The 24,439-nt window shown below is 48.9% G+C and overlaps 2 protein-coding genes across 5 annotated transcripts in view; both read left to right on the top strand.

Annotated features, from left to right (window-relative positions):
* The window catches only part of Herc2 (HECT and RLD domain containing E3 ubiquitin protein ligase 2), a 184,582-nt gene extending 182,875 nt beyond the window's left edge, over nt 1–1,707 (top strand). For all 4 annotated transcript variants that reach the window (XM_004872187.4, XM_004872188.4, XM_087210102.1 and 1 more), the window contains exon 93: nt 777–1,707. In XM_004872187.4, coding sequence (XP_004872244.2) covers nt 777–1,049 — 273 coding nt within the window. In that variant the 3' untranslated portion in view covers nt 1,050–1,707. The remainder of the gene's footprint in view (nt 1–776) is intronic.
* Nucleotides 1,708–1,840: 133 nt separating this feature from the next.
* The window catches only part of Oca2 (OCA2 melanosomal transmembrane protein), a 274,118-nt gene continuing 251,519 nt past the window's right edge, over nt 1,841–24,439 (top strand). The window contains exons 1-2 of the mRNA XM_004872212.4: nt 1,841–6,814; nt 23,069–23,325. Coding sequence (XP_004872269.3) covers nt 6,770–6,814; nt 23,069–23,325 — 302 coding nt within the window. The 5' untranslated portion in view covers nt 1,841–6,769. The remainder of the gene's footprint in view (nt 6,815–23,068; nt 23,326–24,439) is intronic.

Here is a 24,439-nt window from a genome sequence, read left to right as displayed (position 1 = left end):
GAATCAGGTTCATCACTAAGTATGTTACTGTCGGCAAGATGAGAAGCTCATGAGGTTGAAAAGGAGTTTTACGTTGGGTCCTCACTTAGTGGGTCGTTGGTCAGAAAGGAGTCCCGTTGACCTTCCAGCCACTGAGAGGGAAGAACTAACAGCCTCCTCTCTGCCTGAGACCCTGGCAGCAATAGAGCCTTGGGGGCTCGGCCAAGTGGAGGACCCGCTCTCCTGGGCCTGGGTGGGTTCCCCAGAACGGGCTGGTCGCACCCTGGCCAGAGTTTTAAGTCTTGCATCTTTCAGGAGCATCTTTGACAGCACTTGTGGTTTTCCCCAGGAACAGAAGTAGTTACTAGATTTTACTCCTCATTCTTAGTGTCTCACTCGGGAGTCCCCGCACGGGAGCAGGTGGCCTGGAGAGCTTCGCCATGTGGTCGGGTTCCGGCTAACCCCCCACCCCGTGCCGGGGCCTGCCGGCTGGGTGGGGCCCCACCTGCGCCCAGAGGGCTGGCGTTACCCTCCCATTGGGCCTCTTCGTAGGACTGGCTAGGGAAAAACAGTCATCCTGTCAGCAGTTGCTATTCTTTACTACAAGCAGGTCCTAGGAATCGGTTACTCTTTCTATTTCTAAAATTGGCTAAGATTTGTTTTCTGGTACTTTGTTATTCATAGCCAAAAATAAGATTTTTGTGAAAATCAAGAGTAATGAATGCAGTACAACAGACTTGCTGTTTCACCTATTCTTGTGAGTGGTCTCTGATGATGTAATATATCCCTGGAAATAGGTATTGGATAAGTACAGCCCTCCTGACCACTTCCTTCCGGAATCCTACACCTGTTTCTTCCTGCTGAAGCTGCCCAGGTATTCCTGTAAGCAGGTGCTGGAGGAGAAGCTGAAATATGCCATCCACTTTTGCAAGTCCATAGACACAGATGATTACGCTCGCATAGCCCTCACGGGAGAGCCAGCTGCCGATGACAGCAGTGATGACTCAGATAATGAGGATGTGGACTCATTTGCTTCAGATTCTACCCAAGATTATTTGACAGGGCACTGAGATGCAGAGGTGCTGTCATGAAGACTGGGCAGGTGGATGGCGTGTTGCTGTTCAGATTGCACAGTGTCTGGTACGTCCGATGAGAAGCACCCGTCCTCAGCAGGGAGGGCGGAGAGAGAGATGCCCATGACTGGAGTAGTGAGTGGAACGATGATGGGAGATTCGCCTGTATGCGAGGGGCTTTCTATGGACTCTTGGCGTTTAGTTTGAGACTTTAAAGGGTCTTTCCACCCCATAATGCTGCATTACATGTAAGACTCTGTTTACTAAAGTGTGTAAATGTTTATATAAATACCGAATTTCAGTGTCCCCAAAATGAATAAAGCCTTTTTACTTGTGGGTGCAATAGATTTTTTCCCCTTTTTCTTCCTTTCGGGTGTTGTGCATCATCTTGATTGTATATTGAAAAGACTGTGTAACAAATCATATTATACATACTTTGACTAATTTTACTCTGAATTTGTTTATTAAAAGCTTTTGGACATTAAATGCCCAGTATTACTTGAATGCATCCAGAGATGATTTAAAGCAGAACTAAAAAGGCTGTTGGTCCCCTCTTCACAGGTGTACCTCCTATCATGGAAAGTGTATTATATATGTCTGTGCCATGTATATGCTGGGATTTTAATTCCCTATAAATAAAACATCTGTCACAGAAGAGTAGGCTGAGCTTTCTTAACCAATACAACACTAGCGCTGGAATATACACTAGGACCAAAAGTAAACCCCAGCCTGTGGTACACTGATACTTAGGCCAGTCCAGTCTTACTTGCTAAGTCTTTGGTCACCAACAAACACACTCAGTGACAAGGAAGTGATCTTCGGGAGGATGGAAGTTCCAGGGGAATAGTTGGTGTCAGGGCCCAGAGGGCTCAGGAGCCCCTCCTCTGACTTCTCCCCAGCTGTGGTTCCAGTCACTGGTGTCTTTGGTCCTGGGAGCCCCTGGGTCTGGTGTGAGCTGCTTCAGTTTGCTTTGGTTTGAGCTGCTTCAGTTTGCTTTGGTTTGGTTTGCTTTGGTTTGGTTTGCTTTGGTTTGGTTTGGCTTTGTAGAGACAGAGTCTTGCTATGCAATTCAGGCTGGCTTCGAACTCACAGCAGTCCTCCTCGCTCAGCCTCCTAGTGCTGGGACTACAGATTTGCCACACGCGTGGTGGACTTGAGCTTGTGTATGGCAAGCTCCCCACAGAGGGGAGGACAGGAAACGCTGTAGAAAAGCCAGCTGACAGCTCTCATGCACTGGAGCTTGAGGTAAATGGTGCCTGACTGAGGATTTGCATTTTCCTTTCTTTGTGTGGTGGGGACATTGCATGTTGAATCCAGGGCCTCTGCACTGGGCTGCATGCCCTGCCCTGCCCTTTGTCACCAGCCATTTTTTATTTCAATTTTTATGTTGAAACAAGGTCTCCGAAAGACCCTGGGTTACCCCAGCTGGCTTGAACTTGCCGTCCTCTGCCTCAGGTGTGTGCTACACACCCACTGAGAATTTGTATTTCGTGTTCGGAGGCAGTTTCTTTATTCAGGGATGTGAAGTTCAGCACTGGCATAGAAAACCACAGAGGGAAAGCTGCCCATGACTGAGTTGGTGAATGCCACGATGACTCCACTGCTGTGTGGCTCAACAGGTCTGTGAACTGGTCTTCTTTTATAATCCCAGCTCTTCGTTATCAGTCAGCTTTCACTGCGTAACAAAAGTAGCCCCAGTGTCAGTGATGTACAAGAAGCAGTGTCGGATGCACGTGGCTTGGGGCTCTGGACTCCGGGTAAAGCAGGGCTCTGTCTCAGGCCTCTTCTGGGCTCAGGCGCATCTCATTGTGGTGACAGCTGAGTAAAAGGCTCGCAGCTGCACGCCACCCAACCCGCACTGTTGGCCAAAGCTAGGCATGTGGCCAAGCCCAACAGCAGGCTGGCCAGCGTGTGTGGTCTGGAATTGTGGTTCTCCAGGTCTGATCTGAGGAGTCCTGGGGTTCCCCAGTCCCAAGTATCCAAGACGCCCTTGCTCCCCAGCGACCTGTATATGAGGCCAGGCTTTTTTCGTGTCTCCACCATCACCTGTCACTGTGGACTGCAGGAGCAGAACTAAATACCCAGCTGTCTTCTGCTAAGCCAGACAGAGGCCAGTGTAAAAGCTAATGGCATCTTCTCACTACACTTTTTGTTTTGAAAAATAATTTCTCAGCTAGACATGGTAGCACACGACGGTAACTGCCACAGCTCAGGAGGGCAGCTTAGCAAGACCCTGTCACAAAAACAGAAGAAGAGCTGGCTGTGGTGGTGGCACCTGTAATCCCAGCATGGCTGAGGCAGGAGGGTCACACTTAAGTTGCACAGGCAACTTAGCAGCATAGACTGTCTCACAAAAATAAAAAACCCGGGATGTAGCTCAGTGGTGAGAGTTTGCCTGGCACATGTGAGCTCTGTGGATTCAGTCCCCACTACCAAAACGAGAAGTGTAATAATGTTAACAAGAAACAGGCTTTTATTTTTAAATGTATTATTAAATAGTTTTAGTCTCTGGTGCAGTCTGTACTTGTTTGAAGAGGTATCTCATAGAAACCAGTATCTCAGTTTTTAAGAGTATAAAAGGTCCTAAGACTAGAAATGTCGGTCCAGAGGCGGGGCATGGCTGTAGCAGAGGCTGAGCAGGGAGCCGGATGCCTTAGCTCCTGCTCCAGGCTGTGTCCACCTCCATGCGGCTGGCGGGGTGGCCCAAGGCGGGCCCTTGATTTCTTTACTTTTCCTTTAACCAAGAGCACTGGGGAATTGCCTGGTTACCTCTCTTACATTGCTGCACTAAAAAGAGAAGGAGCAGCTGGATTTTCATAGTCACAGCTTCACTCTTGCCCAAGAGGACAGGACAGTTCTGTGTTCAGTTAAGTGTTTACCTTCATCCTCCTGGTGAAGCCCGGATTTCATTTGGCACAGGTCAAAATCGGTGCAGCAGAACTCGATACAGGTGAGGGTGTGTGTGTGTGTGTGTGTGTGTGCGTGCGTGTATGTGTGTCCGTCATTCCAATAAAGGCTCTGTGATTGTGTGGGAGGTTCCACCAGGGTGTCGCATTATGGGTTTTGTTCTCCTTCTGAGCCCAATCACTACTCGCTCGGAGAGTCGAGATGGTTATCTGGCCCTTGCAGCCAGCTGCTGAGTCCTGGCGTGGTGAGTGGGGTGGTGGAGCAAGTCCTTGCCCTGCCAGAGGCTGGATCCCAGAACTCAGAAGTGCCTGGTGGCTGTCTTGTTTCTGGGCGCCATTTCAACCTCTACAAACTGCTGCAGCTGCCCAGGGGGCTGTCTGAGAGGGTGTGAAGCAGAGAACCTGGCCGGCAGCATGCTCACCCTCAGGCAGGACCACCCTTTTCATCAGCAGGGAGTGCTGCTCACCTGTGGTCACCACTGGCTACCCGGTCTCTGCCGGCTCATCCTGTTCTAACTAGAAATGGGAACACCAGAGAGAACCTCCTAAATTCACATTCCTGAACTGTATTCACTTGGAAACCCTTTCATTCTGGGGAGGGAAGCCTGAAGCGCTCACTCTGGAATGTCAAGTTCATTGTGAAATCCCCTTTGAGTCGCTCTGAATTAAGCTAGTGGAGCAGACGGACTCTGAGGCAGGGCACCTGCGACCCAGCGGTTCCCTGGGCCCCACTTCACACACCACACTCCTGTCCCACCCGCCACAGCCTTCCCTGGACGGAGGCCGTTCCACCACGAGGATTAATCCCCAGGGAGCCCCGCAGCACATGAGGCCCAGGCTCCCTGTGGCCTGGGATCTTGTGATCCCTTGCAGTCCGCATTCTTGGAGAAGCTCGTGTGTCGGCATTAACATAAGCCTGATTAGTCACTGTGCTGTGGGGAAGGCCCATCTCCTGTCACTGGGATCCTACTGAGGGGCAAGAACAAGCTGTAAGAGGGGCAGGAATCCTGGGCACAGATGGCAGGGGGGTCAGAGGGTGCAGGCTCCCTGGGTCCTGGCTCCTTCCCCAGCCCTGCAGGAAGGAGAGCTCGAGGGTCTAGTCTGCTGTTGGGATCTGCTGCAGGGCTTCTGACAGCAGGGCCTTGTGCACCAGTGAACTCGGCCTGCGCAGAAGAGGAGGGGTCTACAGCGATGTGCTCACATCCTGCCCTGACTGCGCACCTGGTCTTGGAGACTCTGTCCTGCTTAGTGGGGTCTTTGTGACCCCCCACAGCTGGCTCTAGAGGGCCCAGCCCTTGGGTTTGGGCCACCGAGACTGGTCATCTGAGCCAGTCCCTTTCTGGGGAAGGGGAGTTCCTCCGTAATTAAGGCCACACAGTGCCCGCCTCTGGAGCTGGGTTGAGGGTTGATCATACCTCAAATATTTGGCAGTTACACCAGGAACATTTACCTGCAAGGCATGGGAGTCCCCGCCTGGCACATTTGCGCTATTTATAACCCTCCTTTGACAGGACCCTTCCCTCTGCTCCACGGCTTGTGTGAGCGTGGTGGCAGCCCGAGACTTTCCGTCACTCAGGTGTCTCCATATTCTCACTGCTGTTCCTTTCTGCCTTGTGACAGGCTCTCTGGAGGTACCAGAGGAAAACTCTCAGGTTTGTGAGGAAGGAGATGAGCTGGCATTCTGGGGTGAGGACTGGTGTGGTGGTGGTCAGGGCCTCCCGGGCTCCCTGTCCCACTGGGCTGCGATGCTGTGCTTGGTGCCCGGGAGCTGCGTCTACCCGTCTGCAGAGAGGAACCTCCAGACTCGACGGTGCCGTGGTGTCAGAGACCTCGGGCTGTCCTGTGTGTGGGCCCAGGGCTGGAGACCGCTGCTGTGGGCTGTGCGTGGTGGGCGTCCCGTCCCCGCTCACGGGGCAGTCCCTGGCTGTACCCTGTCACCATGTAACACGCTTGCTTTAAGGTCTGCGCTTTCCACACACCTGTCAGCAGGTGGAGGGCGGAGGTGCCTCTGATAAGGTCTTCCGGTCCTGCTGTGTTGTGGGCAGGGCCCGGTGCACTTGGGGGTCTGCCGGTCCCTGCTCCCGGCCTGCCCACATAGGCAGCGTCTCCGTGTGTGTCTGATTAGTCTAGAGGCTGTGTGTGTTCACATTTGTGTGTTTGTGGGTTAGTGTGTAGTTGGTGTCCCTGTGTAGCATGTGTGTCTCTGTTTTTTGTTTGTGTGTATAGTTCATGGGGCTGTGTGTGCTGTGTCTGTAGTCCGTGTGTTTCTGTGTAGTTAGGCACCTCTGTAGGCCTTTTGTGTCTGTACCTGTGTGTTTGTGTGTCTCTGGAGTTTGTGCATCTCTGTGATTCTCTTGTGTGTTTTGTTGAATGAGTGCTTTCCACAAGCAGAGCCTGGGCTACCACCCTGCGTTGGAGGAGAGGAAATGGTGAGGTTTATCAGCGCGAGTGGAGAACGCTTAAAATGCGGAACAAAATATTCACTCGGTTTACGTTTTCCCGATTCTTATTTAGGCAGAAACTTGCCACAGACCTTGGCTCCTTTTTATGAAGCAGAGCTTGAACTCAGCACCTCCTGAGTGCAGAACCAGCTTTTGGAAAAGCCCAGGATGGTCTGGCAGCTCTGTCCCCAGAGCCTGTTCCCCGCAGGCAGCCTCCCCCGCCAGAACCCTGCAGCTCTGGGGTGAGCGCTTCTGTCTCAGCCCAGGGCCCACGTGGCAGCGGCAGTGTGGGCGTGGCCGGCCCCAGCGCGGACCCTGAGTCCCACCCGAGGGCTGTGCTCCATTCACCGTTGGAGTCACCGGTTTGGGCATGGACCTTAAACTTCGCTCTCCGGGAAGAGCCGCACACTTTCAGGTAAAATGCAAGTGCTTTGCCAGCTGGGGGAGGATAGGCCAGCCTATTCCTGAGAGCAAGCAGTTTAAACAAGTCTGCGCTGGGCCGCTGGGGTGGAGCCCAGGGCTTCTCACTGAGCCACATCCCAGCCCTTTGTACTTTTTGAGACAGGGTCTCATCTCACTAAGTTGCTAAGCTGTGGAGCTGCCCAGGCTGGAGTGAGACTTGTGATCCTGCGCTGCAGCCTCCCAGCGCGGGGGACGACAGTGTGCAGGGCGCACACCCTGTAAGACTGCCCGGCCGCTGGGAGCGCGGAGACAGAAGCTGTTCCGAGCGCCCGCCTTGCGGGGCTCCCTCCGGGGCAGCCAGTGTGAACTTGAACTGACGGCCAGGCGTTTCTTTGGAATGGGATGCGTGGGGGAGAAACCGCTGCCTTTACCTCTGGTCGCTTGGTGAAATAAGTGGACGTTCACGGAGCCCCGTTTCCTAAGGACACAGGTGTCACGCGCAGGGGCTGGAGCGTGTGCAGAGTCTGTGTTTAAGACCCGGGCCGGGCAGAGGCTCGGGGCCTGTGGGGCTCCCTCCGGCCCCTGGGGAACGGAGCCCTCCCTGGCCGGGCAGTCTCGCCCCAGGGGCTCCCAAGTGCGTGTGCGGAGAAGCCCGACTCAGGGACATCCCCGCTCTACCCGGCCAGGTCTAAGCTGTTGGCGGTGGGGCAGCTGCTGTCTCCCAGGGTGTGCAGAGCGGCTCCACCGAGCGGACGCGAGCAGGGCACTGGGGGCCTGAATGCGGGATCCCCTCTCCGGTGTGAGGCAGCGGGAGGGAGGGAATCCACTCTGGAAGCAGAGAGCAGGCTGCGGAGGATTTCCAGAACGCTGCTTGTCAGACTGAGCTCACAGCGCACAGTGCAGGTGTTCATCCTGGGGCGAGCCTGACTTGGGAGCACGGGCTGCAGAGGAAGCTGTGCTACAAGGACCACAAGCAGACGCCAGCTCTGACTGCTCTGCCATGCGAGAAACCTGGCAGCTGGTTGGGCGGCTCCGGGAGAGAGAAGCCCCTCCGGCCCCGAGACCCGGCCGGGGTCCCATTCGGACCCTGGGCTCTGTCCCGACTGCAGGGGCAGGCGGCAGGTGTTGGAAAGACCTCCCTGGTGGCCGGGACCGCGAAGGCCCGGGAAGCTCCTGCTTGACCGGTGGGGGGCACTGTGCAGGTGCCGAGCCGGGCGAGGGCTCCTCTCAGGGCTTGGGGCTGCCGCTCGGACGGAGGGTGGGGACAGTCGTGGGCGCAGTGTAGGGCCAGGGCGGGCTGCAGCGCTCTGGGGCTTCCTCGAGTTCCCGGGAACAGGAGGAAACAGCACAGCGCCCTGGCTGCAGAGGGAGCTTGGGGTCAGTGCCCGGCGAGGATGCGGCCTCTGGTCTCTAACTGGGGGTGGGGCCAGGAGAGGAGGAGCAGGGAGGGGCTCCCCCTGCCCACCCCTGTGCGCCCGAGGGAGGTGACCGCAGCCGCAGTTGGGTCTCTGGTGGCCCGGGGGAGCCACTGGCGCCCCCTCCGGGGAGTCCTGCTGCCTTTCTCGGTGCCCGGAGGCTCCACTCCGGATTCTGGGGTTGGTTCCCACGGGTCTGGTGGCGGCGTGCAAGGCCCTTCTGGGGCCTGGCGTCTCCCGTGGCCCTGCTGAAGGTGCTTCTGCAGGACGCCCAGGGCCTGGACCCAGGGTGCGGGCTCGGCAGGGCTCACGGGCGCACTGTGGGGTGCACTGCGGGGCTCTCGGCCTCCGAACGGGTCTGCGGGGTGCGAGAGGGATGGGAAGCGGAAAGCGTGGGCTGGAGCTGAGCGAGGCGCGGGCAAGCCCAGTCCTGTCCTCCCTCGGAGGCCCCACCGGCTGCCCTCCTGGGCTCGCAGGACACCCTAACCACCCAAGGAGGGAGACCGGTGGGGTGGTGGAGCGGGCCCAGCGCTGTTCACCGAGCTCTTGGTAGCCAGCCCCGGCTAGGGAGGAGCCGCCAGGCCACGGGGCGGGGTGGTCGAGGAGGAGGCGCCAGCGGCCTTTGCATCAGCCCCGGGCTTCCTGGGCCAGAAAGGGGCATCGGGGCCCTGTTGGGTGCACAGCCGTGGGGACCTCACCCCAGGACGGTGCCACTGGCCAGTGCTGCCCCTCAAGATCCCGGGTTTCTCAGGGCTGCAGACTCAGGCCACGAAGAGCACATCGGCTAGGAGGCCCGGTTTCCAACGGTGTGCTTATACTTCTCTTCGTTCCTTTTCATTGCTGCATCACGATGATTAAAGAGCTTGAAGAAAAAGTACTCTTAACTTTTCCGAAGAAACCGTTTGCACAGCTATGTGAGCCTGCCCTGTGGAGGCGGCAGCTGGCCTTGCCTTCCTGAGGGAGCTTGTGTGCCTGCAGGGTCTGCAGGGCTGGGTTGGAAGGTGCACCTACCTCGGGGCAGGAACTGAAGCCGGAGCACCCTGTGGCAGGTCAGGTGTGGCCTTGCCGGGCAGCTTCCTGGAGCCCTTGCTTCCCCTCAATGCACACAGCTGAGCTCTGCTCCATAAATGTCAACTCTCCGTGCCAGAGCCCTCACCAGGGCTCCTGAGCTGCAGGAAGAGAGAGGCTGCCGGCCTGGGAAAGAGCCCGATGCCGAGTCCCGGAGCAGGGTGTGCAGGCCGGGCCCCAGCGTCGGGACACAGCTTGCCTCGGTCCTCTGAAGCCTCTGTGGCTGGGTGTGCTCTGCCCAGAGCAGCCATGGAGAGCGTTCACCAGCGAGCAGAGGCTGAGGGCGCTGTCCTCTGGGGCGTCACGGCTTCCCCAGGCCTAGTGCGGTGCCGCAGCCTCCCGCCGCCTCACCCGGCAGTTCCCACGCAGCCTGCAGGGTTGGTGAGTGGCGCCAGGCAGGGTGGCAGCAGGGTGTGGAGGCCGCGTCAGAGGAGCGTCAGGAGGGCCTGGGGTCCCGGGGCCCTTGCTGGGCCTGGAGGCACGGGGGGCACTGCCGCAAGGCAAGGGGAGGCAGCAGAGCTGACCGGAGGCGGGCAGCAGCCAGGGTGGATGACCGTCAGTGGGATGGAGCCCAGAGCCTCTGCACCAAGCTCCATCTCTAGACCTTTAAAAAAGTGCTTTTCTAACTTTGAGACAGTGCCTCACCATATCTGTAAGCTGCCCCGGCCGGGCTCAAACTCACAATCCAATCTTCCTCCTCAGCCTCCCCTGGTGTGGGGATTACAGGCCTGTGCCATCTCATCCAGCCGAGCTGTTGGTTTATTAGGGTTTGTTACAGGCAGAGCTGTCTTTGTCTCCCCTGAAAGTAGCGACCACTTGGCTACTTCAGGCTGGGTCTTGCCCAGCCTCCCGCAGCCCCACCCGCAGTGCTCCTCAGGCCACTGGTTAGCTTTGTTAGCTCTCCCTGGCCCGATCCCAGACAAGCAGGGGCTGCTCTGCTGTTCTCAGGCCAGGCCCACATCCCAGCAAGTGCAGCCATGGCTGGGGGACCGAGGGTCCCCAGAGAAGGAGCTGCATGCTGGGGTGTGGGGGTCAGACAGGCCGTGGGCTGCGGTGCCCTAGTCAGAGGTGTGGGCATCTTCCTGAGAAGCCAGGAGAAGTAGGCGAGCAGGGGCCAGGCACAGGCAGCACAGTCGGGGAGGGAGCTGCGACTGGAGAGGCAGGTCAGGGCCACCTGGGTGGGAGGCCTCCGGGGCTTGGCCAGGGCTTGGAACAGTCTGAGAGGATCTGGAGGGCAGGGCGGGCAGAGCCAGCACAGGGGGAGGAGAACGGGGGGCAGCGAGGCGGCAGAGAGAGGCCGGACAGGAGCAGAGCTGCTGGAAGCTCTGAGCAGGGCAGAGGGCTGAGTGCTGCAGACTGGCTCTGACAAGCGTGCTTGCCCTCAGGTCGGGAAAAAAGCTCGGGGGCAGCGTGTCCGAGAAGCCATGGAGAAAGACATCCGCCTTGAGTCTGTGAGAGAGAGCAGACACTGGGTAGTGGACGGCGGAGCTTGTGAAGACAGCGGTAATCGCAGATTCACACGCAGTTGTAGTCAATAACACAGAGACGTCCTGCGTAGCCCGGCCCTGGTTCCTCAGGGTGACCTGTCGCACAACCTACTGACACGCAGTGCTCACTCCAGGCCCCGGGTTGCCCTTTCTGAGCCATGAGCCACATCCACATGCACAACCCTCTGCCCCACCCGATCAGCCCCACCTCTGCCCTGCACCTGTCCCAGACGCTCTTCAGTGGAACCACAAGTCATACAAACTTTGCCATCAGTTTTCTCATCAGGATTGCCACTCTGTGGATCCACCCATGTTGCTGCACGCTTTGTTTCTTTTTATTGCTGAGTGGTTTTCCATGGAATGGATGAACCATTGTTTTTCTTTGTTTGTTTATTTGTCTTCTGAGACAGGGTCTTGCTATGCAGTTCGGGCTGGGCTTGAGCTTGTGGCGCTCCTCCTGCCTCAGCCTTCCGAGTGCTGGGATTACAGGTGTGTGCCACTGTGCCCAGCCTGTAAAAAAAGAATTGTTTAGAAGATATTTATTTGCATTTTTCAAGATTTCTAAACATAGATACGACAATAATTCATAGGCCATTTTATGTGACAAAATAGGCATTAACAACATACATACGCTGCAAGCGTGATCACTGATATATTGATGACAGGTGGACTTGGGTAACAGTTTCTGAGCAGACAAATCGTATTCGTAAAGAAATAGATAAAAAATGAAACGCTATGGCTGGTAATTGTGTGTGTCCAGCTTTGGAGCTGTAGTCACCTGAAATGCATACTATGAAGCACACCCTAAGTCTCGAGGACGGAGATCAGAAAGCGCAGTGGGTCAGCACCACACGGGCAGTTGCCTAAAGAGACCCAAAAGTCCACCCCTTTAGTGGTGCTGGGGACCGAACCCAGGGAGCCCTGAGCTACATCCCCTGTCCTTCTTTTAAAATTTGAGAAAGGGTCTAAGTTGCCCAGGCTGGCCTTGAACTTTAAGTCCTTCTGTCCCAGCCTCTTGAGTAGCTGGGACCTCAAGTATGCACCACCATATCTGGTGACCAATTTTATCTTTTACGGATGCAGCCATACCAAAAAGACACCTCTTGGTTTACTGAGGAAGTTTTAGCGTTTTTATGTATAAGCACAATACTTACACACAAAGTCAATGTTGTGATAATGCACTGTTTGTTTGGTACTGGGGATCGAACTCAGGACCTTGTGCTTGCAAGGCAGGCGAGGTGCTAAATACCCGGCATGATAATGCACTTTTGCAGAATCAAATTTGCAAAAAAAAAAAATGCCTGAATCAAATAAGAATTCTAGAAAAGTCTTTGTACCGTTTATACCTCTGGTACTGAAAATGATGCAAATATGAAATATGCACAGTATTACAAAGTATAAAAAAATGCAGCCTGGGGTTGTGCAGCTGTGAGAGAATACTTGCCTCACATGGGCAAAGCCCTGGTTTCAATCCCCAGCATCACACACACACGCACACGCACACGCACACACGTAATGCTTAAAATTTAAAATAATGGGAAAACCCTAAAAATCCAACGTATGAAAAAGTAGCCAGGTGTGGTGGCACAGGCCTGCAATCCCAGCACTTGGGAGGCTGAGGGAGGAGGATCGTCATGAGTTCAAGGCCAGCCTGTGCTACACAGTGAGACCCCTCCCCCAAAGTGTATTATAGGGATAAATTATGGGCAGATGCACGAAGGCAGTCCATAAATCCTGACCAACTTTCAAGATCATTAACTACAGTTTGCAGTTTCACATTAAGATGAATAGGTTCTTTTTAAAGCATGGCTCTCCTTGGAAAATATATTCACATTCATTTTCTATGCGATGTTGCTATTTTTGGAATTCTTCTATGATTCAGTACGCAGCGACATGAGCATTTCCTATTAAAACTGCCCATCTTCTGCACCGCACTTCTGTGTTGTTGGTACAGAGAGATCCGTGCTGTATCCACCTTTGTTCAGAGCACAGGCCTGGCAGAAACAGCGCTGGCTACCAGACAGCGGTGCCATTGCACGACCTTCTCATCCTCAGCTCGGGATCCTCCCGCCCCAGCCTCCCACGTGCAGGGCCCACAGGTGTGGGCCACCATACCCGGCTCTGCCTCTGATTTAGTAAAAGCTGCTGGAATTTCACCAGCCGGAAGAAATGGCAACAGTGACAAATGACACATTTAAACTTAAATTCCCACCACTGCCATTTCACGTGATCAACATTCATGTGACTCTTCTGGCCAATGCATTGGGCTCAATGATAAAAACTTTATTGGTGACACCTTGAAATGTACTTTTAGAAGTTTTGATCACACATAATTCCAACCTGTCATTAGGATTTAAAAATTCAACTGAAACTCATTTTCTTCACTAAATCTTCAAATAAGCCTTTAAGAAGTGTTTGTTTTCCCAGTCATTAAAGATAAAGGAGCAGATAAATTCTAGGATTTTCAGACCCGACAAGGGCATTAATTATATGTATTTGATTAAAAAAACAAACAATGAGGACAGTTTTGAATATATCATCCATTAGCCAAAGTGAGGCATGCATTAGTTTTTCAATGTTAGACCTAGTGGTAAATTTAAGAATCTACCTTCTTCAACAGTCAAATCCCTAACCCCACTTACTAAGTTTTCTAACACTGAGGGTACCTCTATGTCTTCAAGCAACTTGGGTTCAGAAAATAATAAACTTGGCAAATTCTTCTGTTCTCTGACAAAGTATATTTTTAAGTATGGTGCTATGAACGAAGGGGCGGAAATAGTACAAGGAGATTGCTTGTATTTTTCACCTGCAGTTTTGCTTCTTTGATCTTAGGGACTGCACTTCTATTTGGAGAGTGATTTTGGTCTTCAGGTTTTCTAACTGTATGCTGTCCATCTGCAAGTCTGGGTAAGGCTGGAGATGTAGCTCAGTGGAGGGTCCTTGCCCAGCATGCGTGAGGCTTTGGGGTCAACCCCCAGAATTACCAAAAGAAAATCTGGCTATTGTAACTAAACAGAATTGTTTTCATAGCACCATAATTAGCTTTCAGAGTTTTACCTTTCACCAGTAAGCAGCCTAAGAACACAGACGTTATCACAGCCCTTTCTTTTCTTTTGGTACCGGGGATGGAACTCGGGTCCTTACACTTGCCCAGCTAAACCACTGAGCTAAATCCCTGGCCCTCACAGTCCTTTTTCAAGAGAACAAACTCACAGATTTCTTGCACTGCACTGTAAGGAATACAGTAAGAAGTAGCAATATTTGGTTTCCCTCATAGCAGATCCATCTTAGTCAGGGTTCTCCAGAGAGACAAAACAAGTAAGATATGTGTGTAGATACACGAGAGAGAATTTACTGGGGGAATTGGCTCATGCAATTCTGGTGGCTGAGAGACCCACAGCAGACAATCTGAAAGCCTGAGATGCCAGTAGCTTGGCTTAGTCCGAGCCAGTGGTGCAACTCTCAGTCCAAGACCAAAAGCCTGAGCACCAGGGGCCGTTGGTGTTAAGTCCTAGAGTCCAAAGGCCAGGAGTTGATGTCCAGAACAGTGGAAGAAAACTGTGTCCTACCACTGAGAGGCCGATTCACTCTCTATAACTGTTCTCTGGAGGCCCCAGGCCTACTGGCTGGTCCCACACTGCGGGGGATGTTCTCCACGTGCCCCACCCAGACCCAGACCCTAGTCTCCTCTGGGGACATCTGCACAGACAAGATGCCCAAGATGACGCTTAGCCAGGTTCCTTGTACATTCTGCTTAACAGGAGGAACTATCTTGCATGCAGCTGGAAGCACACTAATCCTTTCCCCACTACTCTGCTTTCTACTGCTCTTACAGAAGCCTTTTTTTCCAATGGGAATTGTGGTTTTCAAGATTTTGGCTTAGGGCTGGGGATTTAGCTCAGTGGTGCCGCCAACTGCCTTGCAAGCACAAGGACCTGAGTTTGATCCCCGGTACCAAAAAAAAAAAAAAAGATTTTGGCTTCCAGGATTTCAACATTTGAGATTGTAATATTCTAGGATTGTGACTTTGGGGGGTGGATTTTAGACTTTAGGAGCCCTGATCCTTTGGAATAGCAACATCCGGAATTACAGATTTGGGGATTAAGCTTTTCAGTATCACTCATTAGCTTCTCACAGCCCTGCCAGTCTTCCTCTCGGTCCGAGGGCCTTCTCAGGGTGGAGCGACTACTTTACTGTTCCTTTATATTTAGATGTGTCACAGCAACCGCAAGACTTTTTAGAAATCTCATTTAAAATTTGGCTCAAACACACGAATACTAAAAGTATCCCAAATTTAACCAGGAAAACACCATTTCCAGTTCCAGTATCAAGCACTGAAGCATCTGGTGGAATCTTGTGTTTCTGCACCCACCTTATTAGTCGCGTCACACTCTCTTCCCCAAACCAGATTTCTCCTGTGTCTCCATCTTCCTGGAAAGTCTGTAGCTCTCCCTCATAGACAGCATTCTAGTGCTCTCAGGTCCCCGGCACCGATGAGACAAAGCTAGCCTCCACAGGATGCCTTCTCGGGATGCCTACTGTCACCTTCAGCCTGTACCATTGTTTTTAACGTTCATTGAAAAACATCTGGGAGTAAAAGAATTATGTTATGTCCATGCTCCAACTTCCCATGATGAGTGTAATCATCATGCACTGCAGACATGAGCTAATAACAACACTTTTCCTAACATTCTTCTATGGTTGAGATTTTACTGGTTGTGTTGAGGATCAGCACAGACATTTCACTTGGTACACAATTCTTAATATCCATATCAAAAATCTAAAAAGCCATGTATTTCTTTTTCAGTTTTTTTATTTTATTTTTATTTTTGGTACCGGGGATCAAACTCGGGTCCTTGTGCTTGCAAGGCAGGTGGTGGAACCACTGAGCTAAATCTCCAGCCCTCTTTTTCAGTTATTCTAGGGACTTTCCACTTCAAATTTGTAGGTGAATTTTCCTTAACAGGATTATTAAGCACCAGTATCTTCAAATGCTGATAAAGTGTTACTTAAGCCCCACCCATTCATAATTTCATATTACAGATACGCCTTGTTTAATGGCATAGTTGTTTGTTGACTGTTCAGACTTACAACTGAGGTATGCTGTTTGGACTTGTGACCTGCTGCTCTGACTTATCACCTGTCTTTTTATTTTTGTACAGTTCTGTCCATCTTGTTGACAGAGCCTCAGTGTCGTTTTGTATGGTACACCTTGTTTATACAGTGCTGTGATTTTTGCTGATTGTACTGAACAGTGCAGTGCCTACACTTTATGTTCTGTTATACATCACAGCACTGCATGTGAGAGTTATGCAGATAAAGCCACACCATCAAGTCGACCAATCCTTTGTTCTGAATATTGTGATGTCCATACTGTATATAGTTCCTCTCTTAGTGGCCAACTCTTTTAACAACCTTGCTGCAGAAATGGAACCTGCATTAAACCAAGAGTTCCTATAGGCTGTTGTATTTTAGGCACACTCACTAAGCATGTTGTACAAATAAATATAGCATTTATGAAAAGACAAATGTCTTCAAAATATGTGTTATTTCTGTAATGTCTGACATGGGAGAAAAATAACCTGCCTGACAGTTTTTTGGACACTGAGGCGATTAAGGCAACCTCAATATCCAAAAATACCATGGCTGGCCCGCTTTGCTGAAGAAGGGAGTGGTTTGGAGCACGGTCTTATGAGGCCTGTCGATCACTTATGATAGAAGCCCAACAGCTGTGCCAAAGGGCAGAAAAACGTGTCTGAGCACTCATTCTATTGGGCTCACTTCTAAGGACTCTTTGCTTCTAACAGTTCTTATGTGATAATAAAACTGATTCATTTGGTGTTCTCAGATATAAACAAGTGATGTTACCTTTGAAACTTTTCGATGTGTAGAAGTGTCTCATAAGGATGCAAGTGTTTTCTGAAGGGTTATATGTACACTTCTGAACCAGACAAAACAACTGAGTGATTAATTGTCACTGTTATTCTTGGTGTGATTGTGTTATGTGTCTAATGTTTGTCTCACACTCCCAGCTAGTCAGCTCCTTTACTACATACTTCTTATGTCTTTCTCTCCTCCAAAGTGTTTACTGCAGGGGTGGACAGAGCAGTGGCTCCATTAATGTCAGTTTCATTGTCAAGGACATTTGCCATTTCCCATGGTTTTTACAGTCAAGCAGGTTCATGATTCTGTGATATCTTAGTCTTAGTGTCTTAGTTTCTTTGGTCTCCTGCGATGACCTGCAGAAGCTCTTTCATTAGGAGCCCAAATTGCACATTCAAAACACGGCTTCCAGCAACATCAGCTGTGTAATCAGCATAGCCTTGAAGAACTCAGGGAAGCTGCTAAGATGCCAGGACAGGGCATGTGAGGAAATACAGGAATAGACACTTTATTGATTTGCTAAAAATCATATCTGGATTGCATCTGTTTTTCAACCATGATTATTAATGAGCACTTTCTGTATCATCCTATATCATAAGATATCCTCGATTTTCTAACTAATTTCCATCCCTGCCTTTTCTGACATGTGAAGGATCAATATTGCCCCAAACCAGCTGATGTGATGATTTGTTGGTGGCTGCTGTATTTTATTTTAAAGGTTTTTGGAGAATATATGATCTTAATAAAAATCATTTTCACTGAACTATTTTGATAATGTTATGGCTAATATACATAGTCCTTGTTTACACAAAGTGGATTTCAAGCCAAAACTTATCCAAAGAGGCAAAGAAGGACATGACATATTGGCTAAAAAAACAACTCAACAGAAAGAGATAGCAAAAATAAACATATATGCTCCAAATACTGACATGCTCAACTTCACAAAACAAACATTAATGAACATAAAAAATACCAACACAATTATAATGGGGAGCCTCAGTACTCCACTGTCACAAATAGATTAACTAGACAAAAGAAATCAAAGTTGAAACAAACCTTTAAACAAATGGACTTAATCTATACCTACAGAGTGTTTCACTCAACAACAGAATACACATTCTTCTCAGCAGCACATGGGACTTTCTCTAAAACAGACCTCTAAAGCATGTTCAAGTAAATGCAAAAGAACTGAAATTATTCCATGGATATTATCCAATATCACAGTTCAATGAAACTACAAATCAATGGTCAAAGAAACCACAGAAATTATGTAAACATGTGGAAATTAAATAACACACTCTGGAATAATCAATGAGACATAGAAGAAATCAAGGAAGAAATAAGATAGTTCCCAGAATCAAAAGATAATCCAGTGCAACTTGTCAAAACCTATAGGACACAATGAAAGCAACAAATCATCAAAAAGATCATACATCATGACCAAGTAGGCTTCATCCCAGGGATGCAAGGATGGTTCAACACATGCAAATCAGTAAATGTAATATATCACATAAACAGAAGCAAGAAGAAAAATCACCTGTCATCTCAATAGATGTAGAAAAAGCCTTTGACAAAATCCAATATCCATTCATGATTTAAAAAAAACCCTGAATAAAATAGGTATAGAACACATAGTCCCTGTTTAATGACTGTTTGGACTTATTACTGAGGTGAGCTATTTGGATTACAATCAGCTTTGGGACTACGACTTGTCTGGGTTTTTTTGTACAGTTCTGTACATCTTGTTGGTAGAGCCTCAGTGTCTTTTTTTGTGCAGTACTCCTCGCTTATATGTGCTGTGATTTTTGTTGATTGTAGTGTACAGTACAGTGCTGTGGCTTTATGTTCTATTGTACATTACAGCACTTCATGTAAGAGGCAATGAAAGCAGAGATATCAAACTGAAATTTCCTTTGACTATTTCTTTGTTCTGAATCTTGTAATGTATGTACTGTATATAATTCCTCATTTTGAGACCAACTCATATAAGGACCCAGCAGCAGGAACAGAACTCTGTCATTAACAAGGAGAATCTGTATGCACATCACATACTCAGATTTTCCATCTCTCACAGCACATTAACAAAATTAGGAAAACTGGACCACCACGACCAAAGTTGATACAGAGTGCATAGGATTCTGACGATCAGGAAGTAAGGTTTTCTTTAGGGAATAATTCTACCAAGACAACATGGGGATGGAAATCATTTAAAATATCCAAGACATTTGAAATGCATGACTGTGACTCCAGATTGGCACTCAGTGTGCATTGTATTGCAGGGTATAAAACCACGCCCCACCTGTGCACTGTAACCATGACAACCAAGGCTGCCAAAGCCCCTCAAAACTCATAAAACCCCACTGTTTTCTGCTTGTACCCAAAACAACCAATCAGTGAATGATTTTACCTCCAAAAGAACCATTTACACTTAAAAAATGTGATGAGGTGGGAAGCCTTCCTTTAAAAAAATGTTTCTCAACTGCGGCCTGCCTCGCAGGTGCAAGGTCCCAAGTTAGATCCCCGGTACCAAAAAAAAAAAAGTTTCTTGAGCTACTAAAAACCAGACATTTACAAAATGGTTGATAAAATATTCCCCTGGATTGTACAAGAGGGTGTGTGTGATCCATCAGACCTGGCTGCTTTCTCTGCTCGTCAGAGGTCGCACTCTGCCCGCTTTGGGTTCTCTTTTCTGCAGGTGGATCTTTAGCTTCTTGGCTGCCCACTTTTTCTGTCTTCCCTTTGCTCCCTTTTTGTTGCCCTTTTTCGTCCGAGGATTTGGCCTGTCCTGCGGCCTCTGTTGGCTCCCTTTCCTCTTTAGCAGGAGCAGGTGTAGCTGCCACCTCGCCAGCGCCCCGTGGAGGGGAGGGAGACCCGCGCTCTGGCCCTGCGCCTGCTGGGCTCCAGAGCCCTGGGACAGGCCAGGCCAGGCCGCCTGAAAGGAAACTTCCGAACGCTCCGCAGGGTCGCGGGAGCAGCTTGGAGCTTCCTGCGCAGGTTTCTGTGCCAGTGGAGGTTTCATTTCTCTGGGATTAAAGTCTGGAGGAGCCACTGCCGGGTGATAGGAGCAGTTTCCGTTTATGTTTTAGTGTATGGATTTTTAAAAGTGGTGTTCCTGGTTTTTTATTTTTAATTTTAAAATTTTTATTAGCATGTGTTTGCAGTGCATAATGAACGCATTCCTTGTGTGAAGTTGGCACGTGTACATGACACATCTTAATCCCTTTTATTTCCCTTTCCCCTTTAGGCCAGATTTTATTTTATTTTTTTATTTTTTTATTTTTTTGGTACCAGGGATCGAACTTGGGTCCTTGCACTTGTGCAGCGGGTGGCGAAACCACTGAGCTAAATCCCCAGCCCTAGGCCGGTTTTTATAAGATTTTTTTTTCTTGTCAGCTTCAGACATACTTATTTTATAAGCCTTTGTCAAGTTAATTATTATAAATACAGATTAATAGCCAGACTAACAAACCAAAAACATACAAAACAATTATACAAAATCAAGGTACACTTTCAGAGACATTGGCTATGCTGGGTGACAATAACTTCTTTTCTCATTTTTTCCTATTGCCTGTCTTTTTTTTTTGGTTCTGGGGATTGAACTCAGGACCTTGCACTTTCGAGGCAGGCGTGGCACCACTGAGCTAAATCCCCGGCCCCTTGCCTGTGTTTTAGTTTGCAATTAATTTATGTATTGGGTTTCTTGTATAAGAAAAACCATGTGATATTTAATACATTTATAACATTTATTTCACATAACATTACGGTCTCAAGGTGCACCCATTTTCCTACAAACGCCTCAAGTTTATCTTTGTTTATGGCAGAGTAGTACTCCATTGTGTGTAAATATCACATTTTTTTATCTGAATATGTTGATGGACATACTCTCTGCTTCCAGGATTTAGCTATTATGAATTGTGCTGCTATATGCATGGGTATGCATATGTCACTGTAGTATAATGTCTTTAACTCTTTGGGGAAGATACCTTGAAGGGTAATGGCTGGATCAAGTGGATTTCTATTTTCAGTTTTCAGAGGAATCTCCACATTGATTTTCATAGTGATTGTATCAGTTTACACTCCCACCAACAATGGAGAACCCCCCACCCCGACCCTGCAGCTTCTTCAGCTTTTGTTACTGTTTGATTTCTTAAAGATAACCATTTTTTCTGGAGTGAGATGGAGTCTCAGTGTTTGCATTTCTCAAATGCAAAAGGTTAGATGCTGAACATTTCATGTATTTGTTGGCCACTTGGGCTTCTTCGTTAAGAATTGTCTATTTCAGATGCCCACTTTTTGTTTGGGTCTTTAAATTTGAGGGGTCTCGTTATTTTGATTTCTTTATATAGTCTAGCTATTAGTCCTTTGAGGAGCTGGCACCCCCCCCCCCATTCTATAGGCTTTCTTCACTCTGTTGGTTTCCTTTACTGTGCAGAAGCTTTTTAATTTGATGCGATTGAATTTGTTGATTTGTGGTGTTATTTCTTGGGTAAGTGGGTTCTGTCCGGAAAGTCCTTGCCTACGCCTATGTCTTAGGAGTTTTACCTATTTTGTCTTCCAGCAGATTGTTTCTGTTTTAATATTTATATCCAGTTTTATTTTAGTTTAGTGCACGGTGAGAAAGACGGTCCTAGGTTCATAGTTGTTGGCATGTGGAAAGCCAGTTTCCCCAGCACCATTCATTTTTTGTTTTTTGGTTTTTTTCAAGAGTGGGAAAAATTTATTGAGAGGCAGAAGGGGGCCCGGGAAGTGGGTTGCCCCCCTCCCAGCGCCATTTGTGAGAGGCTGTCTCTCCTCCAGTGAAAGTATTGGACCCCTTTGTCGAAGATAAGGTAGCTGTGTGTGCCTGGAATTGCTTCTGCATTGTCTCTTCTGCTCCATTGTTCCACAAGTCTTTTTCCCCCAATACCGTGCTGTTTTCGATCACTGTTCATTTGTAGTATAACTTAAGCCTGGGATTTTTGCCCAGTTAACCCTTGGCCTTGTTGCCCAGAACTGCTTTTGCTGTTCTGTTTTGGGAAGTATTCTGTTGCCTTGTCTTCTCCTGTTTCCATTGGTTTTTGTTGTTGTTGTTTCATTTTGTGCTGAAATTTGTGGGCACTTACAGTGTAAAGAAGTATCTGTTGTGAGAAGGATGTGTAGACATCTTTGATCAATGGGTCTCAGTCAGTGCCAGCATCTTTCTGTGTTTGAAATGTGTCTGACTCCATTCAGCAGCACGGCCTCCCTGCTGGCAGTGCCCTGATGGTGTTAGTCAGTGTCTGGTACCACGGCAAACACTGAGGTGATCAAGGTTTTCAGTTTCAGAGGTTCTGGTCCATGGCTTGGCCCCTGGAGGCCCATCATGGTGAGAGCACCCAGCAGTGCAGAAACCACTCCTCTCAGGGCTGAGAAGGGGAGAGGAAAGGAAGAGGCCAGGTTCCTCTGCCCTTTTCAAGAACCTGCCCTCAGCGGAGACCTCCCACCAGGAAGGTGCTTCCGTAGCTTTTTGACAGCACCCTGAGCAAGGGCCAAGCCTCAGCACATGGTCTTGGAGGATAATCCAGGTCTGAACTGGAGCACCAGCTGCTTGGCTATGGACATAGCACACCTACCTTGTACTTGCTTCAAGTCCTACTGACTCCCAGCAGCCTGGGCACTGCAGGTGCTGTGTGCGAATCTGGCAACGGAGTGGTGTGTGTGCTGACTGCAGACACAGCTCTGCGTCTCAGTGCCGCAGACTGCCCCAGTCGAAAGCCACGCTGACCTTCAGCTTCATGGCAGCCCTTGATAGCAAGCCAGGCCTCTGCGGAGCCGAGTGCAGGAATTGTAGGGTGTTGGAAAATGTAAAAAAATAAAACACTAAATGGTTTGAAATATAGAACAAAAAGTAGGACACCATAACCTTTCCAGTACAGTGATTTTTCTCATTTTCACAAAGACAGAGGAAAAGATGCCCAGCCATTTGTACCCTTACCCTCGAGGTACCAGGGGTGTGGAGGATGTGTGTTTTTGCGCTTCTGTTCTATGTATATAATTTGTACATATTTATTTAGTAAAAATATCTGTGTAGAAAATTACACAAAGTCTCAGTGTATTCAATTGTCCTTTCCATGTCATTAGCATTTCCTAACATCAATAAATGTCCCTGTAGATCATTTTTATGGTTGCAAAGTATTTTGTACTATGCACACCTGACCATTTCTTCAACGTTGTGTTGCTGAATACTTAGGCCACTGCTAGTGTGAAATGTGTTGAAATGTTCACCCTGGGAGACAGACACAGCCCGCTCCTGTGTGATATTAGAACGCTGGACACCGAAAGGCTCTTGCGCAAACAGCCTTTCTCTCCTGCCACTTGGCATTGTGGCTTCCCGGGGTGGAGGCCCTGTTCTCAGGCTGCTTTTCACCAACACTGGTTTTCTTTGGCTGACGCTAGAGAGAAGACTGGCCGCAGAGCATGCATCTAGAGAGCAAAGACAGCAGAGCGGCCCCTGCTGTGCAGGAGGTGGAGCTGCAGCGGACCTCGAATCCGAGCGGGGCAGACCCGGGAGGGCTGGAGCCCCCCAGACCCAGCTCCTGCGAGCACCGCGGCCACGGGGCCCGTCTCCCTGGGCCCCGCGCCGGCTGGGCTGCAGGGCAGAGCCCGTGGACTGCCGGACGCAAGGATGTGGGTTCCTTCCTCACAGAGCGGAGGTGAGTTCAAAGTAGGTTTATTTTATAAATGTAGAGTTCACAAATACTCCACTTCCATGAATAGAGTTCCCCATATTTTTTGCAAGAAAAATTTCCAGAAGTTTTGCAAAAATCTTTCTAGCACGAGGTCACTTTCTTGGCCCGCTATGGACAAATGATATTTCTAAAATATGACAAATTTAACTTAGCTTCAGAAAGATAATAAAATAAAAAAGGGAATTTGTGGCATGAAGACTTAGCATTTCATATATTGTTTAGGGCATTCAGAGCAGTACATGGTTTTGGAAAGCATATATATATATACATACATATACATGTATACATATATGAACATGCTTTACCTCTATAAGTATAGCAAATAATTAAATATTGTTTTAAAGGTCAGAAAAATCCAGATTAGGATAAAAAGAAACACTTTGGATAAATTTTTAAATATTTGCTGATGTGAACACAATAGTTTGTTTTTTTTCTATTAAGTTCATTGGTGCATGTTAGGTATACAATATGATGCCATTCATCACTGGGATCTTGTACCTGTACATGAAGCATCTTGGTTCTTATTTTTCTCCCTTCCCCTGCCCTCCCTTCAACCCCCACCCCTCCCTATTTACAAAGTCTTTGTTTCCTTTTTTTCCTTTTCTCATATTTTTTTCCTTTCCCTTCTTTCCTTTCCCCTTCCCCTCCCACTTCCTCCTCCCCTTTAGACCTCCTCTTCCTATTTCACATTATCAATTATACATTTTGATCCTTACTTACACTTTTAGTTTTTCACACTAGAGAAACTATTCGGTATTTACACATGTGTGTCCTATTTATTTCACTTAAGAGTATGGCCTCAATGTGCATCCATTTAGCTATAAATGACTCTAGTTTCTCATTCTTTATGGCTGAGTAGTATTCCATTTTATAAAAAAACCACATTTTCTTCATCCAGTCTCCAACTGATGGGCATTTGGGCTGTTTCCAAGCTTTAGCTATTACAAACTGTGCCGCTATAAACATGGGTGCACATATATCTCTGTGGTGTGATTCTTTAATTCTTTTGGGAAGATACCCAGCAGAGGGATAGCTGGGTCAAATGGAACTTCCAGTCCTAGTTCTTTGAGGTATCTCC

The sequence above is a fragment of the Heterocephalus glaber genome, unplaced genomic scaffold, assembly GCF_053883595.1.
Source record: "Heterocephalus glaber isolate CG9 unplaced genomic scaffold, H.glaber_assembly_v1.0 deba00001111, whole genome shotgun sequence".
Taxonomy (NCBI): domain Eukaryota; kingdom Metazoa; phylum Chordata; class Mammalia; order Rodentia; family Bathyergidae; genus Heterocephalus; species Heterocephalus glaber.
Note: the sequence above shows the minus strand (reverse complement) of the source record. Positions and strands in the feature narration are given on the sequence as shown.